Below are 21,844 nucleotides of genomic sequence, written 5' to 3' on the forward strand. Positions count from 1 at the left end.
AAACAATAAGCAGTAGCTTTCAGTCAGTGCCATCCTTCCACTCAGCAGCTATGTCAGCGGAACCCGTCTCAAAAGCGACTCTATCAGCTGAAGAAGCTCGACATTCACGAAGTCAGCAGTGGGTCTCTATTCTATGGAAGGATATCAGGGTTAGTACCAAGAAAGGTCGTCTAATACTAAGCGGTGTCAGTGGAATTGCACTACCAGGCGAGGTGATAGCCATCATGGGAGCCAGGTAGGAATTTATCGAAGTCAGCAACATGGTTGCTTTAAGTTAATCGTTGAACTCTAGCGCAGCAGGGAAAACAACGTTACTGAACACTCTGTTACACCGCAATCTCCAAGGCCTTACCGTAGAGGGAGACGTTCTGGTTAACGGGCAAAAAATTGGAAGTGCTGTAACAAGCGTGTCGGCTTATGTGCAACAAGAAGATCTTTTTGTCGGGACTCTTACAGTACGCTCTTACTGATCTTATCTATTTAGCATTTTATGTTCCCTGTTCAATGTTTGGAAGAACACAAACATCAGGCAATTTTGGGACTTTTGTCATTGAATGTCTGAACCTTAGGTGCTTCTCACTGATGCTGGTCAATGATATATTCCTCTGATTAATTCTGGTGATATGGTAACATGAACTACGCTCAAAGATGTACTATCAGAATATTGTCTGGGTTTCCAGAGGAGTTCACGAGAAGGCTGATTAATAAATTGATTAGCATAGACATGGGAATTGACAGTAATTCACATCAGAGTTGTAGTACAAACGTGGAGAAGTAGGAGAAACGAAATTTCTTTTAACTGAATAACATGGAGCGTGGACTCATTAGATTAGAAGTATTCCACGTTTGCCTAACGATGCTGAATTATAAGGAAGCATTAACGCATTCTGAAGAAAAATTAAGGGAAGGCATAAAAGATAATGTGTCGGCGTGTTAATCCGCTTGAAATTGAATAGTTGAAGCTTATGAACGCGTGTGAGTTCTGTGTTTTTATCCTCCCACGCAAGTCTGGTACCGATTTATCGATCTTGGAAGGACGAAAGGTCTGGTTGGGACTAGAGCCGTTTCGAATCATTGACCGAGCAGTCACAGTCAAACTAATCAAAGAAAAAACTGTAATTGTGTAAAATAGAAAAACTGTAATTGTGGAAAAAGCCAGTTTCCTTCCTATGTCCCCAGCAAAAAGTTCTCCTTGAAAAATGTGTCGCAAGAGACTGAACAAAGTACTATACTCTTTCTTACATCTCTGTTCCCACTTTTGGCGTAGCACTAATTTTAAGATGAATCCCCTGAGGTTTAGCTATCTTTCGGTGCTGCATCTTGTCATCTACATCTCTTTATCCATTTCCTGGTGAACCAGGAAATCTTGGACCAACTCTCTTGTGCTGCATCTGAGCCTCTCCTATCACGTAGCCTCTGTTGTGGGGTCACAGATTATTTCTTGTTGAACCGGGGTAACTGTCTTCCCGCCTGCGTAGAATTGTACTGTACTCGACTCTATTTTTTTTCGCCGCCGGCGCTGCGGTCTGAAGGAGCTGCTTCAGTCTCAGTTTTAATTTCTACATACACGTACGCTGTGGCGCAATGGTAAGAGACCATCACAGGGCTTGTAGAACTGATTCAAAATTACAGAAGACCAACCAAGCTTGTTTCACTCTCGTGTCAATAAATCGGTACCAGACCAATATTGGACCCTGAAGGCCCGAGTTGACACATCATACATTGACACATTCGAAGGCACATTTAAAGTAGGATTAAATCAGTTGGGCTTCGTAGGTAGAGCCTCCTATAAATATGTACGATACCGGATTGAAGACGAACACATTAGCACACATCAAAACACCAAGTTGACGCCAAGCATTTCATCCTTCATTTCTCCAAATTTACTTCTCGAATATAGATTTTTGCCTGTTGTTCAGCATTTGTTACTGGGCATTCGAAGCCACATTTAAAGTAGGATTAAATTAAGCCAATTATGTTAAAAGAGCCAAAACAAAATATCAGTTTTCTTTGTAAGTTGTTCGTATTGAATTTTAGGTACGAGAACATTTGATGATTATGGCCATGTTAAAACTCCCTTCATCCTTCTCAAGTTCTATGAGAGCAGCAAGAGTTGAGCAGGTGGGACCGTTCCTAAACTAAACTTTTAATTAGTCGAAACAAAAAGAAGCTGTACAGAAGTTCCACGCGTTGCATCAGAAACGCGAGTATTATTGCTTCTTGCTTGAAAAAATAGCATGGAAATTGACAGAAAAATAAGTCCTATGTTTGCTATGATATATTCCGCCGTAGCTGGCAACGACGAGTACCGAACTTACGTTTGATAGGTACCGATTTTGGGTTAGTTGACATTAAAAAAATCCTCCCTCTGCTAAAAATCATCATTGTGCCATCTGCTTGAGAGTATCTACACACTCAAGTGTTCATGCAAGTGTGAATAAATCAAATGACCGTCCCTATCCATCCAGTTCATACTTGGGTTCAACACCCTGGCGGATGATCAGCAATGCGTAAAAAGTTGTACGACAGTTCTGCCGCAGAAATTTGCATAGTATAAAGTGTTTGCACAGTCCCGAAAATACAGCTCAGATCCCCAATTCCTATTCTGCACTTCCTTTTTCCACTTTTTTTTTGAGAAGGTTTAGCTAATCTTCGCTTATTTCTATCAAAAAAAAAAAACTCACGCGATCAGATTTTTCATCTTTTCAACGGAGGTTTTTTCCCACGATCAATCCCAATTCGGGTCAATACTGACACTGCCCTGTTAATTTTGGTCCGAATCAACCAGCTAGAAAACCTTTCTCGGTCTGGGATATTGCATCAAGAACTGAGACCGTCCAGCATCATGTACATGTCACTGATAACGGACTTTCAATTTTGGTGAGATTCACCGAGGGACAATGTACCAGGATGTTTTCGCTACTGATTTTTCGATACTACTCAGTGTCGATATTCCGTCCAGCAAATAAATGCGCACATTCAAGAGATCCAACCAGTTGTCCATTGGTTTCTCCGTTGTGAACTTAATCTGCAGACACTGCTGGTTGTGAACAGTGAAGCACTAATTCCCAGCACTAATTCGCCTGTGTTGAGCAAACGACACAAAAATTATCTGTGTAACAATGATACAGCAATGATTTTCAGTACAGTCTTTTCGATATTGGACATGAAAACAATGGTGAGTGCGGGTTGCAGTGTTTGTCTCACAGCCAAGATTCGATGTTGATAGTACTTTCCCGGCTATCGGTAAATATGGCAATTCAGGCACTAGTTCATCTGGATCATGATCTGCCTAATGCTCAATCCTTATGGGTCTGATGAAGCCTGGATTGAACATTAGCGTTGAGTATCAGCCTTTCTGCTTTTTCCATCGACGTATTTTTTGAGTGTTCGAGCTTAAAGGAAGCAGATCCGGAGGATATAGGAATCTCTCCACGGATAGAAAGGAATAAGGGTTCAGTTCACGAGCATGGGCGTGATTGTGCTCAGTCCCTCCTCATACTCAATCCCCGTAGCCCACAAAAATGCGCGCGGAACGTATGTGATCTCGTCCCTCCAACGACGCAACATATTACACGACAAAATTTGACAACCTCATCGTCGTCCAGCGCACGCAATCCAATTAATATAACTCAAATAAGAAGTGGAAGTTCTACCACCTGTTTGATTGCAAAGGCGCTACAATTTTCATTATTTTATAACCCGTAATAAGTTACATAGGGCGGGTGTGGCGCAGTCGGTTAGAGGTCCGTTGTAGACACACGGTCGAGGGTTCGAAACCGTCCTAGTGCAAACCAAGCCTTTCATCCCTCCGGGGTCGATAACTGGTACCAGACCTGTCTGGGAGGATAAAAACACTGACTTGACCATTGACTGGCCCCCGCAAGTCATTGTATAGGCAAACACGCGTTCCGAAAAACCTCAACGATTACGAATCCCAGTAAAACGCGTTGGCGCATCCCAAGTGGATTGATACGCTAGTGACTTTATCCTTCTTTATTCTTTTAATAAGTTACATCGTTGGGAAGACAAGACCAGGCAAAGTTGTTTCACAAGCAGTGCATTCTCTGAATTACTAAGGATAGTTGAGTGGATCAGCATATTCTCGAAAATGACATCGAAGATATGCAGCGATTTGTGTAGTGGAATCTTCAATATTAGAAAATTGCACTGTGGAACTCAATCAAATGATCCTTCTTGTATTGCGATGTAGAATCATCAGCAAAGTAGAAATGAAGAATGATCGACATCATCATGCCGATGCTCCTGAACTTCCAAAGGCTGGTAATGAAATGCCAGGAATTAGATATTTGGAATTACTGGCGAGAAACAAGAAAATAAAGGTAGAGGTGCATTGTACGAGGATGAGCGCATGCTCTCGATTAAGAATAGGAGATGGAACATATATGAAAACTAATTCGAATTGAAATTGAGAGAATAGTCTCATCATCTTCTGATTGTTAGTTTAACTCGTTCACTTCCGTCGTTTATTTCCCATATTTGAACACCTGGCACCTAGTTTGGTACCTCTTAGCTCGAATCCACAGTGAACTTAAGCTAGTTGTGAACTATTGTATTACGATTCGATACTGAAAGTTTTCTGATACGTTAACATCTCAGTTTTAGGTAATGAAGGACATGTTACTTGAGGGAGCACAATCTTCCCGCATTGGCGTTCCGGGCATCATAAAAGGCATATCAGGTAGGAGTAATGCGTGCATAGTGCGCTTCAGATTATTCCTCGCAAATACTCATAAAACCTTCTACAAATAACAGTAATACGAACAATTACATACATCTCAGTTACAGGTGGTGAGATGAAAAGACTAGCGTTCGCCTCTAAGATGCTTAGCAACCCACCTTTGTTGTTTTGTGATGAGCCGACAACTGGTCTGGATTCACACATGGCCCAAGTGGTTGTGAAGGCGAGCCATTTCAAGTCAGCACATTTACTCACTGCAATGATCATCAATGCAGCGGTTTTAAGAGGCTCGAATCGTTGTCTGAGAGAGGCAAGACAATATTGTGCACGATAAACCAACCGTCTTCGGAACTCTTTGAGTTATTTCACAAAGTAAATGCGTTTTTCAAGCTCACTGGTTCGTTTCTTCACAATCTTTTCTACAGGTAGTTTTCTTGGCACAGGGACGCGTAGCCTTCCATGGAACTCCGGACGAAGCGGTCACATTCTTTGCTAAATGTGGAAGTGTTCTTCCGGATCACACTAACCCAGCTGATCACTTCATAGACGTTCGAATCCTCACGATTTCTTTCATGTTACTATTTTTACATCTACTTCTTCAAGTTAATGTGTTTAAGGCTCTTGCAATATGGCCAGATAATGCAGAAGAATGCAGGGCAAAAACGAACGAAATTTGTAACGAGGTCAGTCAAGTAGCTGTTTTTCTCTGGTAGTACTGATGCAACAACGTCGGTCGTTTTTGAGAAAAACATAAAATAGGATAATAACATGTTGAGTTTTTCATATAGCAGTGAAAAGTGAGGTTTGAACTTGCGTACGTAAAGAAATTTGCATTTATGTACTGAGGACAAAATTCACTTGAAATGTAATTAGAACAAATGAGTGCAAGTTAACTAATAAAATGATAAACCTTTCCGTCTCTGTATAGACGATCCGTTTTTTGTCAGTTTTCTCTGAGACTACTTAGAGGGAGGAGCTGAGACTGTGAATAAGCCGCAATAACAAAGAGCCATTCTAAAGAAGGCCTACATGTTGGAGTCATAAAATATTAAAAGGGTAAAGTTAATGTTTCTGGCACCCCTACATTCACTTCAATTCAGAATCGTTTGGGGTTTACGAACGTTTAACCGGCCCATACAATGACTTGCGGTGGCTAGCCGATGTGTCAAGTCAGTGTTTTTATCCTCCCAGACAAGTCTGATACCAATTTATCGACCCCAGAGGGATGAAGGGCTTGGTGAGCACTAGGGCGGATTCGAACCTCCATTCGAATCGATCGTGCAAGAAGAGGAACCTCTAACCGCTACACTACACTAACGTTTGACCTAACGTGAGTTATCCGCATCTTCGCCAATTTGGGTCGTCCTTCAATATGTTTGACCCCATCCTGTTCGATTTTGAGCTACAGCTTGCACAAAATCTGTCCATCCGTTGCTGCTTCATACTCTGCAAAACTTTGCGTCTCGTCTGAACAGCATGCCGATAGCAGGACTCTTTCTTCACCAGTCCCTTCGGAGCTTTCTTTTAAGCCCAGGTGACATCCCTCTGTGTAGGTCTTGAGGCATTCTCAATTCACGTTGGACAAGGCAATTTGATGGTCTTCTTACAATGTGTCTGAGAAAGCAAGAACAGTTTTCTGCGACTGGTTGTGAGAGCGGCACAAAATTATTATGTTTTCCTCAGGTCATTCGCAGGTACATCATATCCATTTCTGAGTAAAGTACTCCTTTGTGGCAAATCATTGTCCAAAAGTAGCTAAACTTTCGTTGAAAGCAGTTTCCTTTCCATACAATCGAGGTTCTCTATCACCGCTTACGGCGCAGCTCGTATCTTCGATCCGTAAATCATGGTTGCATGAATTGCGCATAGGTAGACTCGCAACTTAGCCTCGTTGGAGATTGAGGTCTACCACAGGCACTTCGTTAAAAGGTTGGATGCAGAGCCTCGTTGGAGATTGAGGTCTACCACAGGCACTTCGTTAAAAGGTTGGATGCAGAGCTGGTGTCGGCGCATCTTTACTGAATATCTCTCTCGTACCTGCCGTCGTTTTTCAGCGTGAGTCAAACAAAGCAAAAGAGCAAAATATAATGGATAAGTAAACAAATCAGAACAAATCAGAATCCTTAACCTGGTTTACATGTTCAACTTTCATAAAGCATAATTAAGTGTGCAGCGTAAAGGAAAAGCTATTGAAACGCATTACATTATTACATTGTACCTAATATATTTTCCTATCGTGTTCATCAAGACATGAAATCCCATTGGTTAGAACGTGGAGATTATTGCATTTTAATATTAACTGACATACAAGAGAACATACACATAAATAGTATTAGAATAGTATTTAGAGAGAACTGTTCTATAGCACACTTGTATGACACAAACAGGTGTTGGTGGAGTTGGCGTTCTCGTCAACACGAGCATGGCAAAGAACGTCAACTCTTCTGAACAACTTACGACTCGAATCGGGCGTCTGCGGATGAGAAAACTCATGGGACCAGAGGCTTGCAACCTGAAACCAAAAAGTAACCTGATTCCGGAGCAAAGAATGGTACGGTAGCGCCAAGAAAGACGAGGTTGCTGGAGTCATACAGGTCACCGAAACGAAAAAGGACTAGGATGACGATCTGTACTTATGACGCAAATACGCTTGCATCGAAAGCGGCTATCGAAGATCTGATAATGCAAGCCAAGAATATTAAGTGCGACGTCATCGCACTGACCGAGACGAGACGATGCCACTTTTTCAACGCCATGTATGAAACTGGAGAAGAACTGTTCTTAGGAACATGCGACATTCGAGACGTTGGTGGAGTTGGCATCCTCGTCAACACGAGTACGGTAAAGACTCTTTCGAACAATTTAGGAGCCGAATCGGACGTCTGCGGATGAGAAGATGTGGTTCAACATCAGCTTTGACTATCTTCGTCGCCTACGCTCCAACGTCAAGCTACGAAGAGGAAGAAGTCGAAGCTTATGGACGCTATGGCTTAGTTATGTGGACCTGGAAAAGTTCTACCGAGAAGACCATGCCTCTTACAAAGTCATAATTGGCGGTTTCAACGCCAAAATTGGCCCAAGAAGAACGCCTGAGGAATTTCACATCAGGATCCACGGCCTATAATGGAATAAACAGAGGAAGAGGACCTCCGAATTCATCAAGACGACAAGGATCATCCATAGAAAGTCGCAATTCCAGAAGCTCTCCTTGTCGTCAGTAAAAGGTTCTGCCTGACGGACGTCGCTGTTGCGTCAAAGTTCTACACAGGATCGGACCATCGCCTTTTCCAAGGAAGATTTCCCATCAAAGGAGAGAAGAGAAAGTCGAAGAGAAAGCTATGCTACCCTGCTTTTGAAAAGATTCCGCAACTGACAACATCGACGAGGAATATGACCTGCTCGTTGGACACCCTCATGACTGCGCGAAGAAGGCTGAGAATTTTGAAGTCACCAAGAGACGTCTGTCTCTTGAAACTCTTGAGCTGATACGCCAGGTGGAGCAGCACGAGCCGCAGGGAACCTCAGACTCAGATTCGAGCTCGCAAGGCTTTGCAGAGAGGCGATAAAGGAAGACCTTAAAGAGAGAAGAGCAGAAGTGCTAGCTGAAGCTGCAGAGGCGGGGAAAAGCATCCGCTATGCCCGTCGAGACTTCGCCAGTCGCAAGACGAGGATGACTGCTCTCCGGAACCCAAAGGGAACAGCCATTGCATCGAGAAGGGGGATGGAGAAAATCATCTACGACTTCTACTCTGGTCTCTTCGACAGCCATGTCCACTTACCTCCTCACCATCTGAAGGAAGATAAACAGGTCATTCCAGAGGTTCTCCCGTCCGAAATACGACATGCTATCATGTCAGTAAGAAATCGTACGGCACTCGATCCCGACAGAATAAGACCAGAACACCTAAAGAGCCTTCCGCCAGTACTCATCAACACCCTGGCGAGGCTCTTTACACGTTATCTGTCGGAATGCAAGGTTCCTAAACAGTGAAAGACCAACTAGATCGTGTTGTTGTATAAAAAGGGCGATCCACATGACACCGGAAACTATCGCCCAATCTGCTTACTGTCCATCATCCACAAACTTTACAAAAGAGATCCTTACTAGGATTGAAAAGTCTTGGATGAAGGACAACCACGCGAGCAAGCAGGGTTTCGAAAAGGGTTCAGTACGGTCTACGTACACACCGTTTCAAAACTCTTAGAAGTTTCGATCAAGGTGGTAACACAAACAATTTGTTATATGCCATGTTATAGTATGTCCCATACATTTCTGTTACTTGACTCACTTGACTTAAAGGCAGCACCCCACGAATCTGAGGTGGTGCAGATTTCAGGTGGAGTATTTGTATACGGGATGGGAGACTATGGAGAGGGGGGTGATTCCATCCATTTCTTCCTAATTGCCGTAAAAAACGGCCTGGAAGAGGCGGCGCCGCACAAGGCTGGCGCGCTCCAGTCGAACCCCTTGCAGAAAATAGTGCGCCAGAACGAATGAAGCGGTATCTTTCGGGCCGTTTTTTACGGCAATTAGGAAGAAATGGACGGAATCACCCCCCTCTCCATAGTCTCCCATCCCGTATACGAATACTCCACCTGGAATCCGTACCACCTCAGATTCGTGGAGTGATGTCTTTAATCGGTCCGTCGATACTATCGGCTAGCCTTTCTCACTGCCACCCTCCACTTTAGCACAGCTTAACAAGCTTGAACACAGCTTTCATCAGTATTCTCGATTTTAAACAGGAGCCAGCACAGAATCCATTCTTCGCTTTTCCCTATCCCTTGAGAATTGACGTCTCGGGTGAACTGTTTACCGATGAAAATTTGCTCAGGTTTCTCATTCGACTATCTTTGGTGTTACAAGACGAATGTATGGGTAAAGATCCAGTGCTATATAAATTGTCTGGTCACGATCTTTCGCTGTCGGCTAAACAACACCTTTCTGGAATGCTTGAATAATCTCCGCCATACAACTCTACAAGTTATATAGAACCAAAGCGTACCCAAATGCCTGATCCCGTTTATCACAAGGTACCTCCACAACCAAGTTGCAACCAGACATGTTTGCGCGGCCTCAGCTTACTACTGCAGACATAAATGTCTAGATCTAAATTATTAGACTTATCACGCAATTTTGTGATGCGCTACCTTTGAAAAATTCCCACCTGAATGCCTTTGGACCAGAAGAGTTGTAGTTCTAATTGCGACATAATTGAGAAAGAAAATAATGCGGTTTGGAATGCAGTGTGTGTGCATTTTGAAGCCTTTTGAACAGAACACTAATCACTGGCCTATAGGTTGCCCCAACGCGAAATAGTGGGACTATAGATTTTGACAACCTTGCAAGCGCTAAGACGATGCCAATAGCACATGACTCGCGAAATGAGAAATAAGAAATGTAATGAAATCAGGCCGCTTAATAATGATAATGGTGGCCTTCTAAAAAAGTGCGGCAGTATACTCCGCTACTCGTCCTGTTCAAGAAGAGATGCCAGAATCACACACGACACAACACGAAACCACTGTACTCAAACGACCCACTGTAGAGATGACAAAAGTTACTCTAGCGGTTTTGAGACCAAAAATGAGTGCTAAGGAAAGCAGGGGAATGCAAATCGACGGTAACTTCGTCTTATTTTAGACTTCAAAAATAGACTTTTCTGTTTTAGTTCGTTCTATCACCATATGCAGATCGTATAGAGGCCCAAATAACTGCTGCCAGTAAGAGAAGGACTCTGAGGCCCCACCAAGGCCCACACTTTCTGCGGCTTGTTTCGGGACTTTTTCTTCGGTATGTCTTTTTTTTCTAGAAAGGCGATTATATCAGATTTATTTGGAATTCCATCAATCTACTTAGACATATCAAAGATAATATTCGCAACAAGTCAGTGATGAGAGCGAAATTTGTGCAGAAGATCTTTATGGCGCTGTTTCTGGGTTCACTATATTTCCAGACACAGGCAGACCAGGTATATGCAATGTTTGTTACAGCAGGATGAAGGATCGATTAATGCTCACAATGACCGTAGGATGAGTTTGACTTAATCACTAGAAGTGTTGAACTATCAACAGAATATTTCAGGACGGGGTGACCAATTTGAAAGGAATTTTGTTCTTCTTCTGTTCTGAGCTCACATATCCAACTATTTATGGTATACAAACATATATGCCCGGCGAATTTCCGCTAGTTGTTAGAGAATACCATGACGGATGTTACCCTGTACTGGCCTACTACATAGCTAAGGTAAGTGATGACAGACGCGATTGTGGGCATTGAATCTGAAACTGTTTTGCAAACGAGCTGAAAATAAAAGAAATTATCTATTCCAATCAACAGAAAGTAGCGTACAAGATTAATCAAAGCGCTCATTATTGGTATAAGTGTAGATACTACTGGTGATATTACCCCTGGAGCATCCACATCGGGTAATTTCACCAGCAATTCACTTCATGTGCTTTTTCATTTCATTATTTGGACGGGCTCAAAGAATTGCTTTGTGAGGAGAAGAGGAGCCCGAGTCAGTCCCGAAGCCCAACCTCTGGTCCTCTCCTTGTCCAGGAATGGTATTTAAAGCACCGGAAATCCTGCTCAAAAGAGGAGGTATTAGCGCCAAACCTATGTTCTGCAACTCCAAGTTAATCACCTGCATAATATGCCTTTTTTGGAGTTTTTGTTTTTTTGAGTTTTTATTGTACTGTATTGGTTCATTTTTATCCACATTACATCTACTGCAAGCAGGCTCGTAATTTGGATAGAAAATAGTTAATAATTATTCCCCGCTACTGTTCTATTGTGGGCGGGTGTAAGACAGTCAGCTAGAGGTTCCGCTGCCTACACGGTTGATCGAAGGCTCGAATCCGCCGTAGTGCCCACCAAGCCCTTCATCCCTCCGGGGTCGATAAATTGGTACCAGACTTGTCTGGGAGGATAAAAACACTGACTTGTTACATCGGCTAGCCCTCGCAAGTCATGGTGTAGGCCAGTTACATGTTCGTAAACCTCAGGCAATTCTGAATAGAAGTGAACGTGGGGCGCATCTCACGCGGATTGATGAATGCCAGACACTTCATCCTTCTACACTTTACTCTTCTATTTGATTCAGTAAATTCAGAAACTCTAACTATGTATTCTTCTTTTCATATTTTCTTCTGATTGCGTAATTTTCTGCGTTAGGGGAACATCCAGGATGATTGTGTGCATTTCCATGAACAAGGGAACACATAAACCAGAGCGTGGTTTCGCCGAGGGATGTTGACTCTCCTCGTACTAAATGCATAATGTTTCGGAGTCATCCGTAAAAAGATCCTCTTCTTTACCGTTCCGGTACTCTGCTACCCCTTTAAGCTCCAGCTCCAACACTTCCTAGACTAGAAGTAGGAAGTCGTCAACCTGGCCGAGCACTGGCGTCAAGTGATGAACGGGGTGGTGACTACCTCCAGGTCTGTTAGTTTTTGAAATCTCTGGAAAATGATGTCATACGAAAAACTGGAGGGGAATTATGCGACGACATATTAATTTCTTCCTAGTACTCACCAGAAGAAGTAGAAATATTTTGAAGAAATTGAACTTACATAAAAATCCGTCCACACAAGTTCGATAATTCTGAGGTGAATGCAGTCTTTTAGATTTGATTGCACATAATATCTCGACATTCAGACAGTACGATGTTGGTTGCAAGTTTGTAGCGAGTGAAAGAGTAGAAAACACGCCATAGTGACGCTGATTTAACGCTCGAGTTTGGGGTTATCATTAGTATACCTGGGAATGCAGAAATGTAACGGTCACCCAGTAGAAGGTACCACTGGGGTTTGTATTCCCCATTCACAAGTCGTGTGCACTGAATGTGAGTAGACATTAGCCAGGTTGGCTCATAGATGTGCAGTGAAAGGTGGAATGCCCACATGACCGTAACACAGGTGAAACTCTGTACTGAAACAGAATTCAGTTGTTTTTTTTTTGACGTTCCACCTTTTGGCATCAGGGAGTCACCTCACAATTTTTGTGACTTGTCGCACCTAACCTTACTGAGGCATTTCCGGTTCCGCTCCTTATGGTTTCTTCATCTCACAAGCTCCGGTTCCGCTACATACCGCTGGCGTAGCTCGAAACTCCTTCACGATGCACATCAGTTCACTATAACAGAACCGTTGCATTGCACTAGAACAGATCTTTCTGATACCACGTCTTAACGGCGGTGAACCCATCCAATCACTTTGGATTCCGCTGCACACATAAAGGATAAGAAGGATAGTGTTTGACGTTAGTCAATCCGCTTGGAATGCGCCACCACGTTCACTTGAATTCAGAATCGTTTGGTGTAAGTGTGTAACGTGTAACTGGCCTATACAATGACTCGCGGTGGCTAGCCCATAACATGTGTCAAGTCAGTGTTTTTATTTCTCCCAGACAAGTCTGGTAGCAATTTATTCGACTTCGGGGAGAAGGTGAGGGGTGGGGGGGATGAAAGGCTTGGTGAGCACTGTTGGGCTGATTCGAACCTCCGATCGAACGTGCAGGAAGCGGAACTTCTAACCGCTACACTACAGCCCCTGCTGCATACATAGCTGGTGCCGAGTAACCGCCACGCTCGCTACTTCACTGCTTTCAAACTCTTCTTTTAACCCCGCCTCAGTCATCTTTGCCGTCACTGTTAGTGAAGTCACATATTCATTCTTTATAACATCACTTGTTCTTTTATAAGAGCAAGCAAATCTCTGCATGTCGCATATGTGTAAGGATGAACCCAAACACGTACTTACTTTAGGTGCTCTCTTATATGCCAATCTTTTCTCTTGATGGAATGATCTTACTAACAGTTGCTTACTGGATGATAGGACTCGCAGCTACTAGCGGTCGATTCATCCGAACGCTCATCACCGGAGCTCTCGTTGAAGCCATGGTGGCGAGCTTAGGAATTGCCGTATGCTCGGTGGGAACCACATTGTGTTTCCATTACTGCTCTAATTGTGTGTGAATAAAAGGGCTTATTCAACAGATTTCACCCTCGTATGCCGTTGCAGTCACAATAACGGGACCACTTTTGACTATTTATTCAATGACCGGAGGACTTTTCACTAATGTGGCCATGATTCCTGAATGGATACGATGGGTACAGTATCTGTCATGGTACGTAGTTCAACCATACTTGTTCCATTATCTCTGTTTCTGAGTTACTTTCCTCTTGCAGGTTTCGATTTGGATACGAATCATTTATCATAAATGAGTGGACCTATGAAAAATACAATAACATTACTTGCAAAGTTGCAGGTGACAGGGTAGCTGAGTCATGCGAACGTAGTGGAAGCGAGGTTATTGAGGTAGAAAGTGTGATGGAGTTCGCTAGAACTCAAATACTCAATTCGGTTTTACTCGAAACTTAAATGTATATTTTCAGAATCTTAATTTCCACCCTTCTAACATTTATTTTAACTGGTGGTGCATGCTTATTTACACTTTGGCCAACTATTGCATCGGATACATCGCATTGGTTCTGCGTGTGCAGAAACATCGATGAGCACAAAAAGACTGGAATATGTTAAACAATCTTACAAGGAACGAGATATCATTATTTCCTATTAATATCCTACAAAACATTGTTGGATTATTTTAAATGCAGTGCACAATAAAAATGAATCAAAAGAGTAATTTAAGGCTGAAATTCAATTGAAATTTGGGACGTCACTGTCGGTGACTGTTGCAGTCTAAGTTTTACACATGCGGACAGCTTCCTACATATTTTTTGCACTTACGAATGGCGACTGGCATTTTTGTACCATGTACCCTAATTTATGGTCTATTAAGTCTTTTTCAGTTAAGACCATTCACTGCAATAAGTGAAACCTTTTTTTGGCTACTTGAGGTAAATTCCGGCCGTACATATGACATTTTTCTCTTCTAAAGGAAGGTGAAGAAGACTGCATGATGAAAAAGGAAAGCAAAAACATCAATAACAGAGGATGAGGACATCCGACTTAATAATTCAAGAAACTTGAACAAGCTATGTACCATGACATTTATTCGCTAGACTAGCCGCTGGAGGCCTTGGATTTGGGGCAGTGTATCGCAGTCAGTAGGAGCACTGTTTCTACAGCACGATCGATCGGAGGTTCGAATCCGCCCTAGTGCTCACCAAGCCCTTCATCCCTCCGGCGTCGATAAATTGGTACCAGACTTGTCTGGGAGGATAAAAACACTGACTTGTTACATCGGCTAGCCCTCGCAAGTCGAGGTATAGGCCAGTTACACGTTCGTAACTTCAAAGGATTCTGAATTGAAGTGAACATGGGGCGCATCTCAAGTAGGTTGTTTAACGCCAGACACCATCTTTTATCTTTTAATCGCAGGACTAAGCCACCACACGAGTCCTATAAAATGTCGGAACATATGGTGGCAAAGGGATCACCTTCTCGAGAGCTAAGATTCGCGAAATGCTAAGTGGAATATTTTGCTTCAGTCAAGGCCTGTAGCAAGGCAAACTGCAATATCATCACGACACAAACCTAGACACCTTAGGTTCATTTCCTAAGTCTACATCAGTACAGTCCTCATTGGATATAACCTTACTAGCTTAGATGACCCTCTTCACTAATCGTCCAGGGTCCATCGTAGTCCCCACAGATATCTTTTCCTCGCAACCGTCATCCGAAAATTTTATAGGTGTCCCAATTGGTGTTTACTGATTCCAGATCCTATACGAGCTTCCTGGCGGCGAATTCGTGCTGCGAACATATAGTAATTCATTGGCGATCTCAGTAGAAGGCGCTCCACATACCCTAAGATTCACTCCAACGGCCTTTTCGTCAATCGTCAGGCCTTCTCACAGGTTGACGGTCCCGCGACGTAGCATAATTATAGAGCAGTGAAAAATACGGCGAACAAACAAATACAAGAGAAGAAAGACGTCACGAAGATCCTGAGCAACAGTTCTATCTTGAAGCGCTTGAATGTACTTGGTGCGCCACAACCGTCGTACGATCACGAAACAAGGCCACATACGAGGGGATACAGTACCCTAGAGATGACCTGCCGCTCGGTTTTGAACGGTTACAACCTCATTGAGGCAAGTGCAAATATCCACAACAAAACGCTCCGAAATCCAAATTTCAAACGCTCGACACAACGGCGTAGATAGCACGAGCTGCGAGTGACCACGCACCTCACGGAGGCGCAGATCGAGACGCGACACGGCTTTGCGGCGCGTTTCATTTTCAACTCGGGAGCTCAGTCGACGTTTTGTTCTTTCCGTACCGTAAGCGAGTTATCCAGGTATGAACCACTCTTTATTGCATTTATTCTTTCATATGATGATGATAGATGCATGAAGTGTTGAAAGGTAGCAATCAGAGTTATTGCGGGTCCGTGCTTGACTTGTTTGTTATGCTCACATTTAGAAATTTCCAGATGCTCTTAGGTAGGGTATACGCCTTACAGATTAATACAAGATTCTTATTGAAACTTCTTAACTGTTATTTGTTGACAGGCCTTCAAACCGTTCAAAATCTTTTGCTCTGCGAGCACCACTTTAACTGGATTCGGTTAGCTGAGGGTCGTGTACGTAAAGGTTCGGTCGACCTAACTGATTTTTTTCCAACTGGTTATTTGTGGATTATTTCCTCTTCTCTATTTAGAAATCTGCGGTCGTAAAAGCCATGGAAGTGCGATCGGCTTCTAATCCAACCTCTACTAGTGGTAAGCTTTTCGTGATTGTAGTTGTATACCGTTTTAAACAAACCCTTATTTTTAAGTTCACAATAGATGTTTTAGCCATTTAAAAGTGGATTACTTATGAAGCAATTTGTATTTTGCCGTTTTCTTAAGACATATGGGTCTTCTTCTAAGCGTATCTGACATTGTACGTTCGGTCTCATTCCAATCATTAAGTTCTCCATTGAAGCATTGGCACGTTCCCATTAATACGTAGCAATCTTTCTGTAATACAGTCCCCTTAATGTGAGGTTTTCTCTCTTGCTTTTTGAAACGTAGCCGATCTTCTTAATTTTACCAAGGTATTATCCTCATTGATGTCCCTTTCTTTTCACCCCTTGTTTCGTTTGTTCTCCGGTATCAAATCACTTGGTTTTGTCATTGCTTCCGTCTTATTATTATCTTATCCAGTCAGTCATTCTTACTCCAATCAGCTAGCTTTTTTTTTTGTGCTTTCGAAATTCGAATGATAACTGGCTTCCGTTACGTTTTTACGCTTGAAAGTACTTTGTGTACTAACTCGTACACCATTTCTAGCAACTTTCATTTACCATAGATTTCGATTGTAAAAACAGTGAACTCTAGCTAAACAAACAGGCTTGTCCTATTAATTAGTTACCCCTTCTTCCCATATAGTTTGCTAAATTTTGAAAGAACTTCAGCGGTTTCCAATGTTCTGTTTTTAGGTTCACCCATAACAAATGCAGGCGACGAAATACAAGAGAATCTGGTGAAGCCTGACATGAGCGGCGCCCCTTCTTCAGCTCGGCCTTTGAGTGCTCCAACACCTATTCGCATAATGTCAACGATCAACCACTCTCGAGAAGCTCCACAACCTCACCGTCTTCCGCCCGGTATTCGAGTTGTTCGTGGATCATCCTCCACATCCACAGTTGCTGGAGTTCGTTCCCCTACCCATCATGTTCGCACAGTGTTGGGAACCGGTGCGTCCCATCCTGGACGTATGGTAAGCTCTGGCTCAACATCTCCAGGAAGCATTCGATCCACTCCAATAAGGACAGTGGTTGGTGCGGGACAAGGCATGCGGGTAATGCAGCAAGGAGGTCGCACTTTGATAGCTGTCCCAAGTGGTTCTCGTCTAGCTGCTACATTATCATCTGTCGCAGCTCGAGCTGCACCTGTAGAGCTCACCACGACCGCTAACAACGTTCCAGCTTTATCCGTTATAGATGTGAATCGACCGAAGTCCGGCGAAAAATTAACTTGTGAAGGGGAAGTCTCGGAGGAATCTATGAATACCGACATACAAAACAATTCTGTAGAGATCCATTGTGAAGATGTGGAACCTACAGATGTAGTTGAAGATTCTGAATGCATCGCTGGAGTGGATGAATCTGAGGCATCAAGCTCTCGGCAGGAAGAGCGATCTCTGATGCTTTCTGAGTCGACTCCTGGTTCGGAGCAGAAGGTTAGTGGAGTTTTATCAGGCAGTGGAATGGTTACGCGAAGGATGGCGCGTGAAACTAACAACTGCACAACTCCATCAGTTGGCCCTAACCAACCTGTGGACGCAATGGACATTGCATCGTGCTCTAGGATGGATCTTCCAATGCCCCATTCACGACGTCGAGCTGCGAAAAGGCCAAGTTGGTGTTCTTTTTTCAATTTTATGTCACTCGTGTAAAAATCGGTATTCTGTTGTGGGTGCTGAGTTGAGCATGTTGAGTTTTTTTTTTTCTTCAGAATACTCGCTTTCAACGGGTGAACTGGTTCGAGCGCAGTATATTCTTCCTCCCGATCAGTTACCACGCCGAGTAAACGTACCTCGTGAAGAGAATCCATTGAGCATAACGGAGCAAGCCCGACTGTCTCGAAGACCAATTGTTGTTCATTCGGTGCGCTCTTGCTGTTTTTTTTTTTACATAACGGAGAAGTTAACTTCTAGAGCATGGCTATATTGTAGATAAAATCATCGTGATCATTCACATTGGAGGAAGTCCGTAAAAGTGTATCATCGCGAAGAGTTGAAATTAGTTTCTAATCAGTGTTGTAAAGGCCCAACAAATGACGCGCAAATGTTGCGCTACTGCAAAAATCATCGTTTCAAGCAGAAGCCCTAGAAATAACTTCCGTAGGTATAACTCGAGATTTTAGGAAGATGATGCTCGGAAGATGTTTAAAGGCATCACCCCACGAATCTGAGGTGGTAGGGATTTCAGGTGGAGTATTCGTATACGGGATCGTAGATTATGGAGAGAAGGGTGATGCCGTCCATTTCGTCGTAATTGCCGTAAAAAACGGCCGGAAGATACAGCTTCGAACGTTCCGGCGCGCTATTTTCTACAACGAGTTCGACTGGAGCGCGCCAGCTGTGTGCGGCGCCGCCTCTTCCGGGCCGTTTTTTACGCCACTTAGCAAGAAATTGACGGAATCACCCAACTCTCCATAATCTACGATCCCGTATACGAATACTCCATCTGAAATCTGCACCACCTCAGATTCGTGGGGTGATGCCTTTAATGAAAGTGAACAGCTTGCAATAATCACGTCATCGTGTTCATTATTTCGAATTCTTTCGTGTGGTTTGATCAGATCCTCGGAGGTATAGCACGAATGCTGTGATCATACAAAAGTGGATAGTTTCGGACTTTGAATTCAAGCTTTTCATTTTGAAAAGCTGCCTAAAATTCCAGCGATTTTTTAGGTGTTCTCTTGGATACTGTTCGGTACCCACGTCTAGGTCCTTACGAATGATGGAGGGTTGCATGAATTATTTTTGCCTTGCTGTCCGCTAATTTTACTTGAAATATGAAAATGAACGTCTTCTTTGCTTTCCTTCCCACGAGCCTAATAGATTCAAATGTGGGGATTATAATTTCTGTTCTCATCACTATGTTTCATATGTATGAATAACAACAGACTTTTTCCAGTCTGGTGTCGAATTCCCCATTCCCATGTCTCTTGAAGCACATCCGATGAAACTTGATGACATAGCACCTGAAAATCCACGCGAAGACATATTACGAGGTGTCCAATTGTTTATATAGGCGCTATAAAATTATAGGAGTCTGAAATCATATTGATACACTTTGTTTAGATGATGACGGCGTGCCTTATTGCTTTCTCTGTCATTCTGTTCTGAAAACGTGGCAAGGCTACGAGTATCATATTATGGCTGTACATCTGAAGTATGTACATATTACGGAACAATGATCTGATGTGTTATTTTGCCCTACTTCAAGGTACCGTCCATACCGATGTATGTATTGCATGAAGGAATATTTCTATACTGAAGAGGAAGGCCTGAGTCACGTGCGATCTCAACATCATGGAAAAACTGTAACGGTCAGAGGCCCAGTCATTCTTTCTTCTGCCACTTTGCGCCGATGTTTCGCGTTATTGTTGTTTTTTTGAATTTCACTTTGAGAATAGTTGTTCTCTTTGCTTCACGGCCAGCAATAAACATCTAAGAAGAAACTCCTCAAACATTGAAATATTTGAAGAGTTCCTTCTTAGATGTATTTTATCCTTCCTTCTATGTTAACATATTTAGTTACTGCGCGAATATCACGACGATAAGGAAAAACAACTTGAAGATGCATTCTGCGCTCTGTTTATGGCTGTTCGCGAAGGGGTGAGTGCTAGTTCCACAGCTACATGTTTTCTCTCTTTTTTTCTAACACTTTTAGCTTATCTTCAGCCAAATTTCACGGCGGAGAGAGCAGCGGCTATTGAAAAGGCGGCATATATGCATCTTCAAAAATTCAAAAGAATGCGGATGAAAGTCCCCGAATTCGCAACACGGGCGAAGTAAGCCTCTATTCTTTTAACAATGAGATGCGGCGCTTTTCCTGCCGCATCATGTTCTGAACCATGACTATATGAGATAAATACAATCCTAATGTGTTAGGGTCATGCGAGACTTCGCCTCACAAACTTTCGCTACGATGTCCTCTCCACAATCATTGATTCCGTCAATGAAGTACATGTCGCAACCTCGACATCATTATGAGCACCTGCAACACCACCTGGAACCGCTTCAACATCCACAGATTTCTATACCGATGAAAGTTATGGAAGTGGATCATCCTGAAGGCCAGCAAAGATTCGTAAGTTAACCTTTTGCTTCATTATTGTTGTTTGCTGTGTTATAGTTCTTTGTTGTCCGTAGTTTTTTTCTTCTCAAACACATCCATTGGGAATTCCCATATGCATGAGGTAAATGTTCAGTTTTATATGAAGATTACTTATCAAGCCATATCTCTTCAAACATTTACTTTCTCGCTTGCAGGTTCGAATGAGTAATGGGGAATTGGCTGAACTGAACGATCGTTATGTCATAGAGGGAGTAAGTCTTCTTGTTTGCTTGCCTTCATTTATTTGAATTTTTTGTTCATTAAAGAGGTTAAATTAAAATCTGTTGTAATGTAGTACTCTCTAAATGCCTTTCAAATGGCATTTTCAACTTTTCATCGCCTGCATGAGTAGTAGTTTTAAACATCATCGATTTGTCATACTTTGTTGTGCTGATCACCTCTTACGGACTAGGAAATATTTCTTAATGTTTTTTGTTTGCTATTCGAGAGTTTCCTGTCCTCTCTGATCACGGCAGAGATAGGCAGAGACACGGCATTTTCTTCTTTGTTTTTTCTTGTTTCCTTATAGCCTCATGAAAGTTTATGGATGTTTCAGGAAGAAGAAGACCCTGTGGGAGAGTATATTGAAGTGGACTATGTGGATGAAATAATCGAAGAGGAGGTCGAACCTGTGAGGGTTGATCAGGAAGAAGTGGACCATTTATCGCATACTGATACTCGGCATGAAATCGAACATGAATACTAGTACGGTTTCGCTTCAGACTTTACGTTTATGTTTTTAGTTGGAATAGTACTAGGAGATACTTGGAAAATTTCCGCCGTAACTTCTGTTCACTTCCTCGAATATGGATGGCTTGTCTCATTGTTGTTTAGTGAAGTATAGTACGTCAGTACTGAGATGTAGATATATGATACGGTTAATGACGCTCTATGATCCTTACTTTCTTCATTTCTTTGGATTTCTGTTTTTATATTGTCACACTACTGCATGTATATAACTACGCTTGACTTCGTCTTTAGGTTTTTTCATATTGTGGTCTGATGCCAGTTTGTTAAGATATGGTTGTTGTAAAGTCTTAAGATTACATGTAGAAAGGTGCAAAGCACAAAAATAATTAGTTCTTCAAGATTTTAACTCCACTTTTTCGACGACTGTTGTTTTTCTTTATGGTTGGAAGAATCTGAAATTACTTTCTTTTGTGCTGTTGTTCTATCCACAACTTCCTCTTACTCATGCAGCTGTGGGATCGAGAGAGTTACTTATCGTTTCTAACCGTTCAACTGAAGGGATTTTCCGTGATGAGTGTTCAGATACTTTAGGATTTTAGGGAACTTTCTTACTTAGAAGCAAGCATTAGTTTCTGGATTTCACCAGAG

At 42.6% G+C, this 21,844-nt stretch overlaps 1 protein-coding gene across 3 annotated transcripts; it reads left to right on the forward strand.

Moving 5' to 3' along the window:
• Positions 1-50: 50 nt before the first annotated feature.
• Positions 51-21,212, forward strand: RB195_002599 (uncharacterized protein; the record flags this gene model as incomplete). 3 transcript variants are annotated; one of them, XM_064199936.1, is made up of 29 exons in its annotated part: positions 51-235; positions 293-455; positions 2,038-2,121; positions 4,627-4,702; positions 4,810-4,925; positions 4,988-5,074; positions 5,128-5,250; positions 5,320-5,385; positions 10,375-10,496; positions 10,563-10,674; positions 10,788-10,949; positions 13,471-13,635; positions 13,702-13,832; positions 13,894-14,023; positions 14,101-14,193; positions 15,834-15,971; positions 16,186-16,196; positions 16,251-16,266; positions 16,334-16,394; positions 17,096-18,016; positions 18,114-18,265; positions 19,301-19,397; positions 19,468-19,558; positions 19,613-19,715; positions 19,924-20,004; positions 20,071-20,180; positions 20,281-20,479; positions 20,662-20,718; positions 21,063-21,212. In XM_064199936.1, the coding sequence occupies 29 exons, from the start codon at positions 51-53 to the stop codon at positions 21,210-21,212; spliced, it is 4,002 nt and encodes a 1,333-aa protein (XP_064055816.1). The 3 variants fall into 3 exon arrangements, with proteins under 3 accessions (XP_064055816.1, XP_064055817.1, XP_013290818.2); XM_064199935.1 differs by lacking the exons at positions 15,834-15,971; positions 16,186-16,196; positions 16,251-16,266; ... (9 more) ...; positions 20,662-20,718; positions 21,063-21,212 and having other exon boundaries at positions 14,101-14,220; XM_013435364.2 differs by lacking the exons at positions 51-235; positions 293-455; positions 2,038-2,121; ... (11 more) ...; positions 14,101-14,193; positions 15,834-15,971 and adding an exon at positions 14,317-14,347 and having other exon boundaries at positions 16,186-16,256.
• Positions 21,213-21,844: the final 632 nt, after the last annotated feature.

This window comes from Necator americanus, chromosome IV (assembly GCF_031761385.1).
Source record: "Necator americanus strain Aroian chromosome IV, whole genome shotgun sequence".
Lineage (NCBI taxonomy): Eukaryota > Metazoa > Nematoda > Chromadorea > Rhabditida > Ancylostomatidae > Necator > Necator americanus.